This window comes from Euwallacea similis, chromosome 1 (genome assembly GCF_039881205.1).
Source record: "Euwallacea similis isolate ESF13 chromosome 1, ESF131.1, whole genome shotgun sequence".
Lineage (NCBI taxonomy): Eukaryota > Metazoa > Arthropoda > Insecta > Coleoptera > Curculionidae > Euwallacea > Euwallacea similis.
In genome coordinates this window covers 7,130,129-7,146,195 of record NC_089609.1, presented here as the reverse complement: position 1 = coordinate 7,146,195, position 16,067 = coordinate 7,130,129, and the positions used below count along the sequence as shown (strand labels likewise).

At 35.6% G+C, this 16,067-nt stretch overlaps 2 protein-coding genes across 3 annotated transcripts in view; one reads left to right on the top strand and one right to left on the bottom strand.

Moving 5' to 3' along the window:
- Positions 1–13,691, top strand: part of unc-13-4A (BAI1 associated protein 3) — a 59,038-nt gene extending 45,347 nt beyond the window's left edge. The window contains exons 5-20 of the mRNA XM_066391216.1: positions 124–319; positions 2,969–3,143; positions 3,195–3,338; positions 7,363–7,475; positions 7,533–7,701; positions 8,008–8,204; positions 8,597–8,782; positions 9,542–9,654; positions 9,712–9,920; positions 10,077–10,353; positions 10,842–11,166; positions 11,223–11,320; positions 11,374–11,910; positions 12,194–12,381; positions 12,895–13,076; positions 13,136–13,691. Coding sequence (XP_066247313.1) covers positions 124–319; positions 2,969–3,143; positions 3,195–3,338; positions 7,363–7,475; positions 7,533–7,701; positions 8,008–8,204; positions 8,597–8,782; positions 9,542–9,654; positions 9,712–9,920; positions 10,077–10,353; positions 10,842–11,166; positions 11,223–11,320; positions 11,374–11,910; positions 12,194–12,381; positions 12,895–13,076; positions 13,136–13,230 — 3,204 coding nt within the window. The 3' untranslated portion in view covers positions 13,231–13,691. The remainder of the gene's footprint in view (positions 1–123; positions 320–2,968; positions 3,144–3,194; positions 3,339–7,362; positions 7,476–7,532; positions 7,702–8,007; positions 8,205–8,596; positions 8,783–9,541; positions 9,655–9,711; positions 9,921–10,076; positions 10,354–10,841; positions 11,167–11,222; positions 11,321–11,373; positions 11,911–12,193; positions 12,382–12,894; positions 13,077–13,135) is intronic.
- The window catches only part of LOC136412049 (protein-L-histidine N-pros-methyltransferase), a 210,724-nt gene that overhangs the window by 146,839 nt on the left and 47,818 nt on the right, over positions 1–16,067 (bottom strand). The gene's annotated exons all lie outside the window — the stretch shown is intronic.

Sequence of the window (16,067 nt, the reverse complement as noted above, 5' to 3'; positions counted from 1 at the left end):
GTTAATCTGACAAACAACAAAGGAACAGAAAAAAAGCCATGTCTTTTTCCGCTTATTTATTTATTTTTACTAATACTATTACTACTACTATTATGTTTTATGGTACCGAACCTTTATGTTCAGGTGGGTGCTCCTGCCCCTGGTGGCCAATACGCCCATTACAAGGAAGATCTATACCTGTACGGGCAAAGGGCATTCGGCATGCCTCCCGACAGGCACTACAGGATGCTACACGTGGCGGGGGAGGAACAGCCCCCCATAGTTGTCCTCAGCGTCGTGGTCATCGAGGCTGAGGGTTTAGAGGCGAAAGACGCCAATGGTAAGTGAATTATTAGTTGGGACCAAGACGGGGAAAGGTATATATTTATAACCATATATCTAATTATGTTATCTCTTACGGTTTACTCAAGTGGAAACTGTTCTATTTCTGAAAGCAGTTTCCGCCCGAATGCACTTCCCACCCGGGCGGATGCCACTTTCATCTTGGGTGGATGTTAAATGATATCTCAAGCATGCGATAAAACTTCGGCCTCTTGTATCACTTTATGCATCACATAGAATATATACATAAAACGGCTCTGTACAATATTTCTACATGTGATTTTAAAATTTGTTGTTTGCTTTGATAGACATTTTCATGCAAATACCGGTACGAATTCAATAAAAGGGCAACTAAAATTATCGATAATTTTTGGGAAGTTTACATAAAGGCAAATTAAGTTAAAAAAAAAGCACTTGTGCCCGCACTACACAAATGTTTTTTTTCAGTTTTAATGGCACGAATGTAAAATCATCAAAAATTATAGATTCCTTTTCGTTGCACAAATTGTAATTAAGAAGAAAATTTCATTAATCACATCCTCGAAAATGGTTGTAAAATTTTTTTTTTCCGTCGCTTCTACTAGTTGCTAATTGTTATAACGTTGCTAGGGCAACCCAAGAAACTATTACTGTAATTCACCAGTGATTGGTTTAGCTTAAAAATGTGATGCCAGGAGTGCATTATTGGAATGTCAAATTTAACAGATGAGATAAATTCTTATTAAAATGTGATTATACATAAAATAGTTAACACACCGTGGTGGAGAGTATTCATTGCCAGCAGTAACCAACTAGTTTTTTTCTCGTGTAATCTACTATTAAACACAGTTACCTTGATTGGTGTGATTACTCTTTGGGGATACATATGGACCGCCCATCGATTGTTATTATTTACCTAAGGGGGCTCTTGAAATAATTTAACGAATCATGCAGCACCTGAATTACGCCGGAGAAGGAAATACACGGAAATTGAAGCAATAAAAGTTGTTTAAATTAGTTTTACGCTGGTCATCAAATATTAACTGCCAAGGGCAACAAGTAGTCCGGAAAACTATCGTGACCCAGTTAAAACGGGGGCGTAAAGCTTTTATTGCTCTCTCCTTGAGGGTGTGTTGGGTAAAACTTTTTTCAAACATGTTTAGTTTACTGTGGATTTTTCATGCTTGTAAAACCGGAACTCTTTAATCCTTCGCTCTCATTCGAAGCAGGGACCACTCAATTCTTTACTGTTTAAAGGTAAAACTGATATTGTACTGAAACAAGACCCTTCAACTTCATTTTAATTTTAGATATATGTACATGAATACAGAATATTTCGATGAAGCCGTATGATAATCAAATATTTCATCTTCAAATAAATATGCTATATTTTGTTTTAATTGTCGATTCACCCTAACTCTCTAAGCATATTTCATGTGAATCACCTTACACTGAATTTCATTTAGTTCCAGGTAAATGTATTTTACATGCTTATCGTTACTGTAATGTTTTTTATGGTATTTTTTATGAAAACTCAGTGCAGAAATACGCGTTTTAACCAAATTACCGTCATATTTAAAATGTAACCTGACGACTCTATAAAAAACACAATATGTTAAAATAGATACAATTAACCGTTATTAATAAACTCTGACCGTTATGATTGAAACCACCTGCAAAAATATGCATATTTATTAGATACGAGTAATTTATTACTGCCGAACAATATATTTTTTCAATACTATACATGAAAATTGATTCCACTATGCCTCCTTTAGTAGTTAATTTGAGACTTCCAAAATCTCCATTTTATTCAGCGAATCTCTTACTGTGAGTTATTTACATTTTAACACAACTTCTGCATAAATAAACGTTCCACCTAAGCATTTAATGCTTGAGTTGATTATAAACCTCGGCTATGCCTCGGTTTACAAATTTTAACCCCGTGCGTTATTTACTCATTAGAAAGTTTACGAGCACCTTACGCTAAGTATGCTCTTATGGTATTACCCCACTGTAAGCAATTAAAGGGTAAACCTTATTTTGGAACTTCGAGATTCCGTTTGTTGGAGCTATCATCAAAATTGAATCGGATGAAGACAAAACCTATTTCTTTCATTTAACTTCAAATTAAAACTAAAATAGATATCCTCTTTTCATCATTAAACTTGCTCTACATATAGCCAAAATAATCAATTTTCCCTGAAATACCTTCTATATCATTTTTCAAGATTTGTAAGGTTTCAATTAATTCTTTCGGGGAGATTTCTTGAAACATGAAACCCTCCAAAGCCTATTCCAGCACTTCCAAAATTTTGTCAAAATATCATATCGTTTCCCAAAGTTATCCAACTTCCATACAAAATTTTGAAAACTCCTAGCCTGTATCACTCTAAATATTCCTTCACTTTTTCCAGTTATTAATATCATCATATGTTTGCCCAGCTTTATGTCGTTAAACCGGCGAAACATCCTGAAGAGGAATCTTATTTATTTTATCTGCTCCATAATTTCATCCGCTATCCCCAATAGCAAGCAAAAGAGGACCGAAAAATATGGATTTTTCTGGTCTGAATGATACGTTATATGACTTGAATGATATGTTATGAACATTCCATCCATCGACGAAGTTTCAATCGGAATTTTTATAATCTTCGTCACATTTCAGGCTTCAGCGACCCTTACTGCATGTTAGGCATCCAGCCGATGGCGGCCCCCAGTTCCCCGCAGTCCCTGATCCCCAATCGGACTTTGTCCGACGCTTGCTCTCCATGTGGCCCCGGGGGCAGTATCGGTGACATGAACCACAGTGGAAGCAGCGAGAAACTTAGGAAACATCACAGGTAAAGCGACTTAAAGTTCGGTGTTCTGCATACGTCACGGGGACGTTTCAGTTTCAAGTTGAGCTTTAAGCGCAAGGAGGGGCGAGTCAGGGAGCACAGGGACAGCCTGGGAGGAGCCCTCCCCGCGAAATTTATTAGGGCGACGTCTGTCAAGCCGCACACTTTGAACCCGAAGTGGAATGAAAAGTTCCGATTGTAAGTAGAACAGAGAGTAAATAGCTTTTTGAAAGTTTTCTTTGTGTGCGCCTATGGGGGTCCTAAGCAAATGCCCTTGTAGAATATAGAATCGAATTTATGTATGGAAACGGTAGATTAGTAAACTAAGATAGAACCTAAACTAAGATAAAAAAAAAGATTAACAAAAACGTTTCAAGGTTCTTTCCCGCGTATTTTATAGAGTAAACAAGATCGAAAAATAACCGCAAAGCAACAGATTTTTCCTAACGGATCACCATGTAACTGACTCAATAATTGCATTCTCTACAAAATTATGAACAAAGACCGCATAATACACATTTAACCGTTTTCACGATATCCAATTAATATCGGAATTATTTTTCGCCGTTTACCTACAGCATGTCCACGATAAGGATATCCAGCATGGGGATCTCGTGAGCTAATAATATAAAGCGAGGGCCTTTTGTGCGCTCTACCCTTTGTTTCGTCGAATTATTGGTGAAGCCCAAAAACCGCCAGGAAAGCTTTCAAGTAAATGAACAAGGGCCTTATCACATTCGTCTCCCTTTAAGGTAATATTTAATCCTTTGGATCGTATATTTACCCTCTGGAATTTCTCAGAATGTTTAAAATATAATAGCTCACATACAGCATCGATTCTTGTGCCACGAAAGCAATAAATCAAATTTGATTATCTCTGGTCTTATATTATTCAAACTCCATGCTTTCTTTTGCGAATTCTCGGATATATTTGTCCGAACAATTTTTTGAAAACGTTCGTGATAAATAGGGAAATTTTATGAGTTTAAAAATCAATTTGCACGGAACCAGATTTGTAATCAGAGCCGGTTAAATATTGAATTACCATTTAAATCTCGCTTAATTCTGGGATTCTAAAGCTGAATAAACTAAAACTAATGCAGATTAGGCTTAATATATAAATAAATACGCCACTTCTCGATTTTTTTTAGAGATTTACATCTAGACCGACAAACATCAATTTAGGTTAAATAAATAGGAGTTACTATATTTTTACATGAACATTGATAGCTTTTATAGGTTCACTTATATTTTTGAGTCTCCTAAACGACCGTCTGTGTGCCTTTCATAATTCACAGATGAGCGTTTTCAGAGCACAATTATTTAATATGAGAATCTTGGAAATGACAAAAGATAGAAAATCAAATAAATAAAAAATTATGTAATTAAAATATTAACAAAACAACACTAAGACTTATTGGATTTCATTTTTCATTTTTGAATTATATGAGTAAAACTCAATGTAATAATTTATAAATATTTGTCATCTAATGTTAATATGGAAGATGATCAAACTAATACAGCAATTTTAAATAATCTTAAAAAAGCATTTCATCCAATATCTTATCAGACGTTTCTTGGAAATACTATTACCAATTTGATTTACTCCTTACAACTCCTATATGTATAGCGTAAAAATATTACATCAAATAATATTAGTTCTGTTAATTTACGTTTAAAGAACATCTTTTCATAGGTTCTGAAGATGGTTACTGAAAGGTTAACAAGGACTGTTGTTCGATTGAATCCTTAGTAGAGGGTGAATATTATTTTATGTTATATAGTTGTGTATAATTCCACGGTTTGAACAACTCTTACTTGTGTATGAGACGTTAATTCAAAACAAAATAAGAGGAAAAATAAATCAATAAACAGATATCGCCGTGGTAATCGATGAGAATTTAAATATGGACCGACATTCTTTGTACATTGTCCGTATTTATCTAGGATTTTCGAACAGGTTTTGAATCGTAATAACAACATTCTTTGCTATTACTGAGTGGTCTTTGCCATTTACTATTGGGCTGATTTTTAATTTTAACTTATAAGTAATTAATTTCTATCAAACTTATTCAGATATTTTGAAGTGAATTTAAATAATTTAACTCATGAGGTCTGGTGAAATTGGACACGTTTATGCATCATTACATTTTCGAAATTAAATTATAAAGATACAAAGATTCATGTAAAGACTGCCACAAGATGTCCAGGGGTTTTTGGACACATGACATATAATGTAACACAGGCTTCCAGCCTGCATTGAAGATCGTAACTTTTTCCTTGCTATTGAAAATATTGTCGGGTTTAAAAATCTCCACCGGCAATCTGGTTAGTTCAAATTATCGACACACCGAACGGTAGCTCAATAACAGATCAAACCATCATCCCACACAAAAAAGGCAGACATAAAAATCTTATCTGAATGAACGAAAAATATTTATGAAATATCTGAACTGGAAAGGGAACTTGAACACTTAGAAAAGGCCACTGATTGGACAAGATATAGCAAAGAAAAGTTGAATAAAGGATTCTCTCAAGAAGTAGTAAAGGTCGTTAATGAGAAAAAAACTGAGAAAAAAACGAGATTGGACTTGTTTATTTTAGATTCACACAAGTCACAGTTATTATCGGTAGAGTATCTACTAGAAAAACGCAATATTAACACCGTTTTCAAATGTCAAAATTTCGTTTGAAGTTTGTTTTTAAGTGCACAATATTTTTTAATAATTATTACTACAAATCCATGATATATGCGTGTACTAATTGATTGTGAATACGATAAATATTTATTTTTAATTTTAACAATACGCCATCGATCACTTAATTAAGATATTCTTTTAAAGATGTTATGTTATTATTGTTACCTACACGATGTGTGCACCTGCAATTACATATCGTGTCGAGGTCTCCGTGCGATGTAACTAAAAGATAAGAGATTCTATAAATAGAATCAGTTAGACCGACATCGACTAAAAGAAAAAGCTTTGTTTTCTTATTTTTAGCTAATGGCCTGACTGGCCTGCAGTTAACACCTTACTAGAAAACAGCGCCATGGGAACCCTCAGGAATGATTTCTCGAGTTGCTGAATTTTGTATGCTAATTTTTGTTTGTAGATGCGAAACAATTTCTTGTATTTAACTATTTTTGCATTCGACTGAAAAAAGTTTTCAAAACAGAAAATCTTTCCGTCTAAGTTTCCAAAAACGAGAACACGGAAATGCTAATAGGATTTTTTCTGCCCATTCTGCTTACGTTTAGTTAACTCGCGATGAAGAGAACTGACGAGACCTAATAGAGTTGAAACCAGTATTTGAGGTGCGCAAGTTTATAAAACCAGGAATTTGAATGAGGCACAATGCAGTCCCTGCTGCTTACTTTCGAAAATTTAATCAAAATGCCCCAAAAAAGGTACGTCGGACAGCGGTGGTAGGACTTTTTCTCGTAAGCCGAACATATATATCGTTTTCTCATTGCCCATTTCTGTCAGGGTTTAATTGTTTTGAGACTCGAGATGCATCGAATAGATGTACTGAATACAGATAGATTCTCGAATAGATATATTATTTAAACTTGAAAAATGAACTTGTGATATAATGAATGAAAGAAATATAATTTAAACTTTTAATTTCAAATATTCTATCGCTTCAAAAATTTTCAAGTGATGAAGTGGGCTTTTCTTCTAAAGACTAACCATTGTTCGAAGAAGTGTAATCAGCAAAAAGACTCCCTAAATAAATTAAAACTATGTTGCACCTCCATTACAAATTTCTTAGATAATTAAACAGTAAGAGAAATGCATGGAAATTTGAATAAACGACGTTAAATTCAAACCGCCCCATTAACGATAAGAATTGTATTTGACCTGTCTCAAAAACTTCTTGTAAACAGGCACCTACATACGCCCTAACCAAATCAGGTAACTTTTAATGAGCGGCTCTCCATTCCACCTGTTCCAATTTCCAACTAATCCCCCTGGAATTGGCTGAAATGAAGCAACACAGACGAATTCGTTTTAAAGTTATGCATACACCACTATAGCAGATAATTTTAGCACGTAGACCGGTCGAAACCACGAGTTCTTATTGCTCCCAGAGGTACGTGAGGCTACTTACAAGAGGTACGCGAGCCTGAAAGGTCTTGAACACCCTCGTAATAGCAAATTCATCCGACATTCCCCTTGGACCGGTTAAGTTAAATATTCTTTCTTTTCTCGTCCCGAAGCGATATCGACGACACAAACAGCGACTCCCTACACTTAGACATTTGGGACCACGATGACGAAAGCTCAGTCTTAGAGGCCGTTAGTAAACTCAACGAAATTAGAGGAGTTAGAGGTGAATTTCTTATGTGCTTGAGGAATAATGAACATGGACTCCCTATTTTTTGCTTAGGTCTAGGAAGGTTTTTTAAGCAAGTCTGCCAATCAGCTAGGCAAAGCTCCCAGGACGATTTTCTGGGTTGTGTGACCATACCACTCTCCGACATTCCGTCCACAGGACTGGAAGGGTGGTTCAAGCTAGACGCTCGGTCTCAGAGAAGCTCTGTGCAAGGCCGAATTAGGTGAGTCGATCTCAAAAACAAAATTGAATTCGCTTCCTTGTTAAAATATTAATTGTCCAAAAATTTGTTTGCTTCGATTTGAATTAAGATTTTGAACTTTTGAGAGGTCAATTGTTGAAGAATATACAGTAGATTTCGCTTGAAAACATCTTTTCGATAGAAGAATGTTAAAAATACAAATTTTATTAATTATCAGATTGAGTCTTAGTATCTTCAAAACCGTTAATTAGCTACGAGAACGAATTATCAGGGATTTTTAAAATTAAATGTTATACGCATTAAATATGACAAATAACAATTTTGTAGGCTTAAAATGTGGTTGTCCACTCGGGAAAATCGCGGAAACGCCGACAACGATAACTGGACAGAACTCACGCAGCACGAAAGTTTATATGAGACTTTTGTTGATTACGAATTGCGTAATTGGGGACGCGAATCGTGGACGTGGAGCGGTGATTTGCCCGGACCAGCTCTAACCATCTTGCATCAGCATGCCGTTCAAGGTAAGTTTTCATACACTTACCTATTGGAAAACTGTGAGGAGCTTCGAAATCTGAAAAAGAAAACAAATTACTACAAACATTCTTCATATATCCATATTTGAACAGTTTAAAAAAATGTTAATTTTTCCATTTTATACTTCCTAATTTCAGAGTAGGAAAGGCTCATCCGCAGCCCCAAATCTGTGTTTGTTAAGTATCTCAAAGCACAGCTCTAAAAAAATCGCCCGATTACCATTAAATCACCACCCACAAATTCTCTTAACGCAAATAAAGCACACTCGATAATACTCAAAATTGCTTTCAATCTCGATGAAGATTCAACTTAAGCCCTTTCGAATAGAGCGTAAAGGGCCTCGAGCAGGATTTCGGGTGCTTAACCAAACAATTTTCAGGTGACCTGACCGAGCTACAGACCGCCCTGGCCCGCTTTGTGGCAGCTTCCAGGATTTACCTAAAGAGCCCTTTAGACCCTCGCTGGATCCTACAATTGTTCACGGAAATCGAGGATTCGTGGCACAATTTCACTCTCACCAGGGAAGAAGAAATGTGGCTGGCAGAAAAGTTTAATGCAATGCAAGGTAAACAGACAAACTAACCATTTTAAAAACAAAACATCAGTGAAATATTGCGAATAATGCTATAAAAATGATTTACGAGTAGGTATTTCATCATGAAATATTTCACCTGAATTGAAATATTCGAAATATTTATTTAAAGAGCCAAATATTTCATTATAAATGTTTCAATTGCTATTGGCGACAAATTGAACTGTTCAGAAATCAAAATTTCCACAACCATGAAAATGTTCCAAATTTAACTACAACATACGAGTAGTGCATAACTTTTAACTAATATAAATGATGTGCTGTCTCTTATAATTATGATAACCACACGTTTCACATATGGCGTCTCAGACTTACCTCAATTTGACGTAACTCATAGTGCAAGAGTAATTGTTATTGTGCCTGAGCAGTAACACACAAACATTTTCTACTTCCACGTTTACGTATTTTGGTTGGCCTTAAAATTACCATCAGCACTTTACCCCTAAAAGCAGCATTTTCCCAGACTACATAAGAACGGGACAGTTTCTAAATGTTGCACTACTAATGGGGGCGAAACAATGTCTTGCCCCTGTCTGGGACAAGATACACTTTCAGTGCTAATGCAGGCACAAAATGTCAGATAAATCTCTTTCGGGCGAAAGGTGATGATAAAGGACAATTTTTCACGTAGTTTAAGATGAAAAAGGGCCTGAGAGGCATTCGTGGTATCCAGTTAATAATTAATGTTTGCGTCAAAGCACTCCCTACCAGAGGTTGTTTCATTTTCTGTAGAGAGGTGGCTGCAGCAGCTACGTCATCACAGGCAACTCTTCCCCGCCCTTCACCCAGCTTCTCTGTCCAGATTAGAGTATCTCCTGCGGTGCTTAGCCTATATGTCTAATATGGTAAGATCAATACTCAATCTTCTCTGGAAAATTCATTTAAATGAATATTCCGTTCAGAAATCTTTCTGGAAGTGCTGTCCCTTCAATAAAGAGATCAGGGGTGAAATAGTTGCAACGTTGCGTAGAGGCACCCCAGAGTGGTTTAACAGCTTAAAGAACATAATCATGAATCCTGAGGAGTATGATACCTCATTTGTGGACTTTTGTTCTGAGGTTTATGTGCAGCTAGGACACGGGCTCAATCATTACCATCCCTTATTTGAGGGGTAAGTAAATACCAAAAAGACATTTCCAGATAAGAATAAACTCCAAAAGCTTATTAATACCAAAGCCGTAGGCGGGAAAACTCGAATCGCTTTATTATTTTTCCAAAATGCTCTTGTTTATTTGACTTTATAGGAACAAAACATTTCTTTTTTTAGAACTAATGGAATCCCGTACTTCAGCGTGGTTTACAAACAAATCGATAAATTAATGGCGGATGAGGTAATCAACTTCCTCAACCAAAACGAGCATCCTGATGCGGCCTACAGTAGACTGATCTTTTCAATTTACATGGAAGTCAAAGATTTGGCCACTTTCAGTCAGAATCTTCCCTCGGGTGGCGACCACAAACTGCTACTGGTGAGGTGTCACGAATGGTTTGAACCGTCGGTCAGTCACTGGTTAACAGTTTGTAAGGGAAAGGCGTTACAAAGAGTAAGTTCGTTAGTTAAACTAGATGGCATCTTCCAAATATTCATAGGTTTTATACTTAACGACTAGTTATTTGTGGCAAAGTTGCGGAATTGGCCACTCAAAAATATGTTTGTGAGTAAATCAATTCAGAGTGGTTCAGGAGATACACGGAAAAAATAAAAATTTGCAAAACAGTTTAACTTTTCAAAACGAACTTCAGTACCTGTTTTTGAGAGAATTCAAAACATTTTCCAATGCACTTTAGTGTTTTGACCATAATAAATAAATAAACATGTGCCTCGACATTTGTCTGGATGAGCTCCATGATGTTTAAGGCCACTTCATATGATTCATGTGGTCGGAACTCTCTCATAGAATTATTAAATGTTAGTTGAATAAAATTATGCATCAGCTCAAATAGTAAACATAACCCTGAATCTTATCAACTCATTTAGACCAATTCCATTTGATTTCTACTCTCTGGTAACTAAACTCTAATGTCAATATAGGTTCGAACATCAATTGATCTACAAAAGCCCTGTGAAGGAGATAAACTAGTGAAACACAGCTCTTCAGCAGTAGATGTAGTCGCCATGTTCTGCCAACTGAGGGACTTTTGGAGGTTGCTGCAATGGCCTAAGGCTCATTCGGTGTGCCTGCTATCTCAGCTTTTGGACTGTATCTGCTCGGCAGCCCTACTCTACGCTGACATCACATATCAAAGCCTAATGGAGACTGGTTACTTCGACAGACTGGGACCTTTTAGGGTCTGCGACGAGATGTGTATTGCAGCCAATAATTTAGAATATGTGTATAAATTTGTATCTTTACTAGGTAGGATATATATCAGTATTTTCGTTATTTTTTATTATTGAAGCTATTTGCTACAGAAAATTACTTCGATTTTGTAACGTTAGAGACCCTAGCCTCGGAACTGCATTTCACAACACTGACCAATCAATTAGATAGCACTTTAAGCCAGTTTCAAGTGAGTTACTCTTTTGTCGTTAACATTTTCTATTGAAAATACGAGCATTTCAGGTTCGAATAATGGACATTTTAAAGCGGGTGGGTCCGCAAATGCAGGAGGCCCTCAGGAAGGCCATGTTCCACGTGGCTTGGTCCCCCGACACATTACCCACCCAACAAGCAGTAGACCCACTGTTTGACTATTTACATACCCACTTAAAGGCCCTGAACGTATTTCTACTGCCTCAAAATTTCCAAAAAGTGCTCTGCGAGATATGGGAGTATACCTTAGCGGAATTGAGCCATCAAATGGATGGTGGAGCCACTAATGAAGACCTTCCCGCCATGTTCCACGAACGGTTACACTCAGCTTTAGAGCTGATGGTAGACTTTTTCCATGCCGAGGGTCAAGGTTTGACCACGGAGCAGTTACACTCGCTAGCTTTCAGTCAAATCGAGCAGAGGTTGCAATACCATCGGACCGACACTGAGAAGCTTGTAGAAATGTTTTATGCCCAACGGTTGCAGGAGCAGTATAACATCACTGCAAGCCCTTATGGAAACTTGGCTGTTAGGGCCTATTTCAATCATGACTCTTTGTGTGTGGAGGTGAGTTTAACGTAAATTGATTTAAGTATCGAAAAGAACAGACGAGTGCAAAAACGTGTAGAGAGATAATAAACAACGGAAACTTTCCAAATGCGCATGTGCGGTAAGCGTGTTGCTGCGTATTTTTTTTTTATATTTGATAAATTTCAAAGTCAATGACAAACAGATTTCAACTTTTTTATTTTAAACAGAATGACAAACCAAACAAAAGAATTATTATTCCACTCTGAACAGCTACCAACTGCACAAAATATTTGTTGTAACTTAAGATATGTTTTCACAGGTATTGCACGCCCGTGACATTATCCCCTTGGACCCCAACGGCTTCAGTGATCCCTTCGTCATTATTGAACTTCTCCCAAAACGAATTTTTCCTCACTGCAACGAACAACAGACTAACGTACACAAAAAGACGTTGCACCCAATTTTCGACGAATGTTTCGAGTTTAGCGTTACCTTGGAGCAATGCAGGTTGGTACCAATGGATCAATTTTATGCAAAATCGGTTGGATATAGCAAACATATTTTTTTACCACATTAAATAAAAGAACATATGGTAAAACAAATAAAATTAAATATAGGATGGAACATTAGCTTTGCGATGCTGTTGACCAACCAAATCTTTTTTACAAAAACCATATATTTTTCCACAACTTTGAAGTTCGATAATTTCTTAACAAGTTTTGTGTAAAAAATTTTTGACAAATGGCATACACTGAATCATTTTGTCGATGTTGTCAATAATATAGTGAGGTTAGATGTTCAACACATGCCAACTAATATTTGGCATTTCTCAATTTTTCATTTGAATCAAATGTCAACCTGAACTATTACTATTATTCGTTAATTAGAGAGGGACAAAATAACTGATTTCCTTGGCTATGTCTGATTTTTGTTGTTGTGAATGCATCAACTTTGAATAACCATATAAATGTCCAACTTCTGTTGGAGTGGTAATCAACTTGGAATTCACCCCATTTTTAGGGCTCCTGGGGCAATGATTGCATTCACGGTCATGGATCACGATGTGCTCACAGCGAACGACTTTGCAGGGGAGGCTTTCCTACCCTTAGGCACCATATCGGGGGTAGCGGAAAACTCTTCGGCGGATAATTTCCATGGTTTGAAACCCATGGATCTGGTACTCATGCAGCAACATTACAAAAGTATGAACATTAGTGATACGAGTTATGGCAGAATTTTCACTTGTGTGTTAATGTTTCAGATCACCCGATTCTTCAGATATTGGAGTCTCGAACATACGACCGCATGGCGGTGGAGTTTGTGAAAAAACAGAGGCAACGGATAGCCGTTAAGTAGAGTAAGGAATATTAATTAGGGATTTATTTTTATGGAGATTTAAATACATTTGCAGGGTGGTCGATTCGATGAGATTTAGGTTTTTCACTAAATTTGACAATGATGCATATAGAAGAAACATTTTTAAATCTTGTTTCAAAGAGACTTTAGTTTGTTGTAACGAAGTTCCTAATCATTTTTCTAACATTTGTTTGGGACTTACTATATGGTTCATTTTTTTCGTTGCGATTTTATCAACTAGGTTCCACATCAACCAGTATAATTCACATTGTCACATCAACCTATTTGCGCTTGTCAGTAATAAAAATCCGAAATACAAATCGCTAGTATTCTTTTCCCGGCCGAATCTGCATACAGTGAATTCTCTTTTCCGATCTTTCAATTCTAAGTTTTCTCGTTGTCTTCAACTCTTTCTACTTCGTACCTTAAACAGCTTAATTTTCTCAAGAGCATACATAAAAAGGTAAACTGAATATTAACTGTGACTGTTATACCATGGATTTTCAGTACAGATTTTCTACTTGATTCTTTAGCGCAGGTGACCTATCTCAGTTTGGGTTTCTTCCTTCTTTGACACTTCCGTTCAAAAGAGATTTACATCGATCGAATGGCTAGCACAGGATGTATTAACCTTACAAACTCTCATTCTGATACAAATTGATTTATCTCCCTCACAATCTAGTTTTCAATGATGGTGCTTTTTTTTGGAGGTACATGTGTCATCTTAAATCTAATCATTGGTCGTTCCCATACTCTTAGTGAATTGTATTATTAACCGAATTCAGTGACTAGGTCACTCGCTGTTTTTGATATTTCCATTTTTTTATTAGTTATTTATACAATAAATTAACCTTTGATTCTAAAAATTGTAATCAGTTTTACTACATTCTGTCTGTTGTGTCAGAGAACTAAAAAATAGATTTGAAAAATAAAGTACCAATTTTCTTAATCAAAATTGATGACTAAAGTAGTTTCATTTCATAAGTAGTTACAGAATGAAAGCAGATACCATCACTTCATAACTCAGTTGAATTGTACCGTATTTTCTTGTATTTGCTATTTTTGATTTAAAATTCAACGTATCCATTATGATCAGCTGACGACGTTTTTAAGCTTAAACTGATCTCTTTAAGACACGCAACTAAAACCTATATTAAGTATCAAATATTTATATTTTCACTTATCTACTTAGTAATTTATATCCATATAAGCTTGTAAATATTAAATTATGTATTACGTAAAAAATGGCTGATAAAAATCCAAAATAACCTCTTATTTCATCGAATAGTGAACCACCCTGTACACGTGTGGGGCGCTACAGCCCAGAAGTGTTTTGTAAAGGCAAGTGTGCAAAAAATAGTTTTTGTACTCCCTTCCTTAAAGTTCTTACCCTATATTTTTTCTACAAAAATGAGTATGTCACATTTGACAAGTAACAATCTTGACCTCTAATTAGATCAATCGTTCTTCTCGACGCACTGACTGTTCTTATTGTAAATATGTTTTTGTATAACCCATTCCTATATTAAAATAAGCTCAGTTTTCATGAAGGGCTCACCGGAGTGTGTTACTTTTGCACAACAGCTGTGTGACTAATATTATATAATGTTTAGAAATATATTTTATAAACGATTGTTTATTAGATTTATGTAATTCTATAGCTATTGTTATCAGTTGCAGAAGTTTAGAACCATTAGTGCATGAAGAGTTTTATACGTTACGAAACGCTTATTGTATTGTAATGACTACTGTTACTGAGAAATATGTACGCATTCAGAAATACAATTTGACAATCTCTCTGCATTACATTATCGCCCATTTTTTCCTACCTAATAATGCGTTAAATTCCAAACTTCGAACAAGCTAGTACTTACATGCCATATTTTAACCAGCTCAACATGCACTAATACAATGGATAAACGGACATTGTTCAAATCCATTATGGATGCAGAAATCCGGCTAAAACACTGGAGAGATTTCTCTGAATAAAATCAATCTAGTATAGAAGCCAATTTGAAAAGATTACAAATATTTGTTTTGTAATGGCTCTATGTTACTAATTTTGATGTGATAATATGACTAGAAGATGGATTTTTATGCTTATAGAAGATTCGCTGACTTTAATGTGGTTAAAATGTCGGTATTTATGTCATAGAATGTCCAGAGCTTCCGGTATAAATAGAAGATAATCCGTAAATTTCTCTTTGTGAAACAGTGCTGTGCAGAGAGTAATTTGGCAGGATTAAATTTAAACAAACATTATTTTCATTAAAATTGAACTACGCCATCGATTTTGATCTGATTAGAAATTCGATTTTTATATCTTTAGAATGTTCACAAATTCCTTGGTAAACTGAAATCCATTTTTGTATATCTCTCAAAAAATCAGTGTCGTATAGAGAGCAGTTTGTGACAATTAAATTTAGATAAAGATTAATATATTTGATGTATTTAGTTTAAAAATTTATTTATGTAGTTGCTCTAGGCCACTGATTTCAATGCGATGAAGAAAAAAAATCAATTTTCGTGTGTTCAAATTGGTTCAGGTTAGCACGTACTTCTTAGATTTAATATACGCACAACATCAATCTCTTCAATAGGTGAAAGTGAAGTTTATTTTTGTTATAGTACTATTTTGCATTTTCAAAAATAGACCATGTTTGCTGTGTATATGCTGTTCCAACTTATAAAAATCGGGCAATCATTATTAGGGATAATTCAGCTCATGATGCTTGCTAAAATTTTACATTTGTTTCGAACCTCCTTCTTATTTCAAATTCAGACATTATCACGGTCTATCAATTATATAGGAACAAAACAATTTATTTCCATGGCAC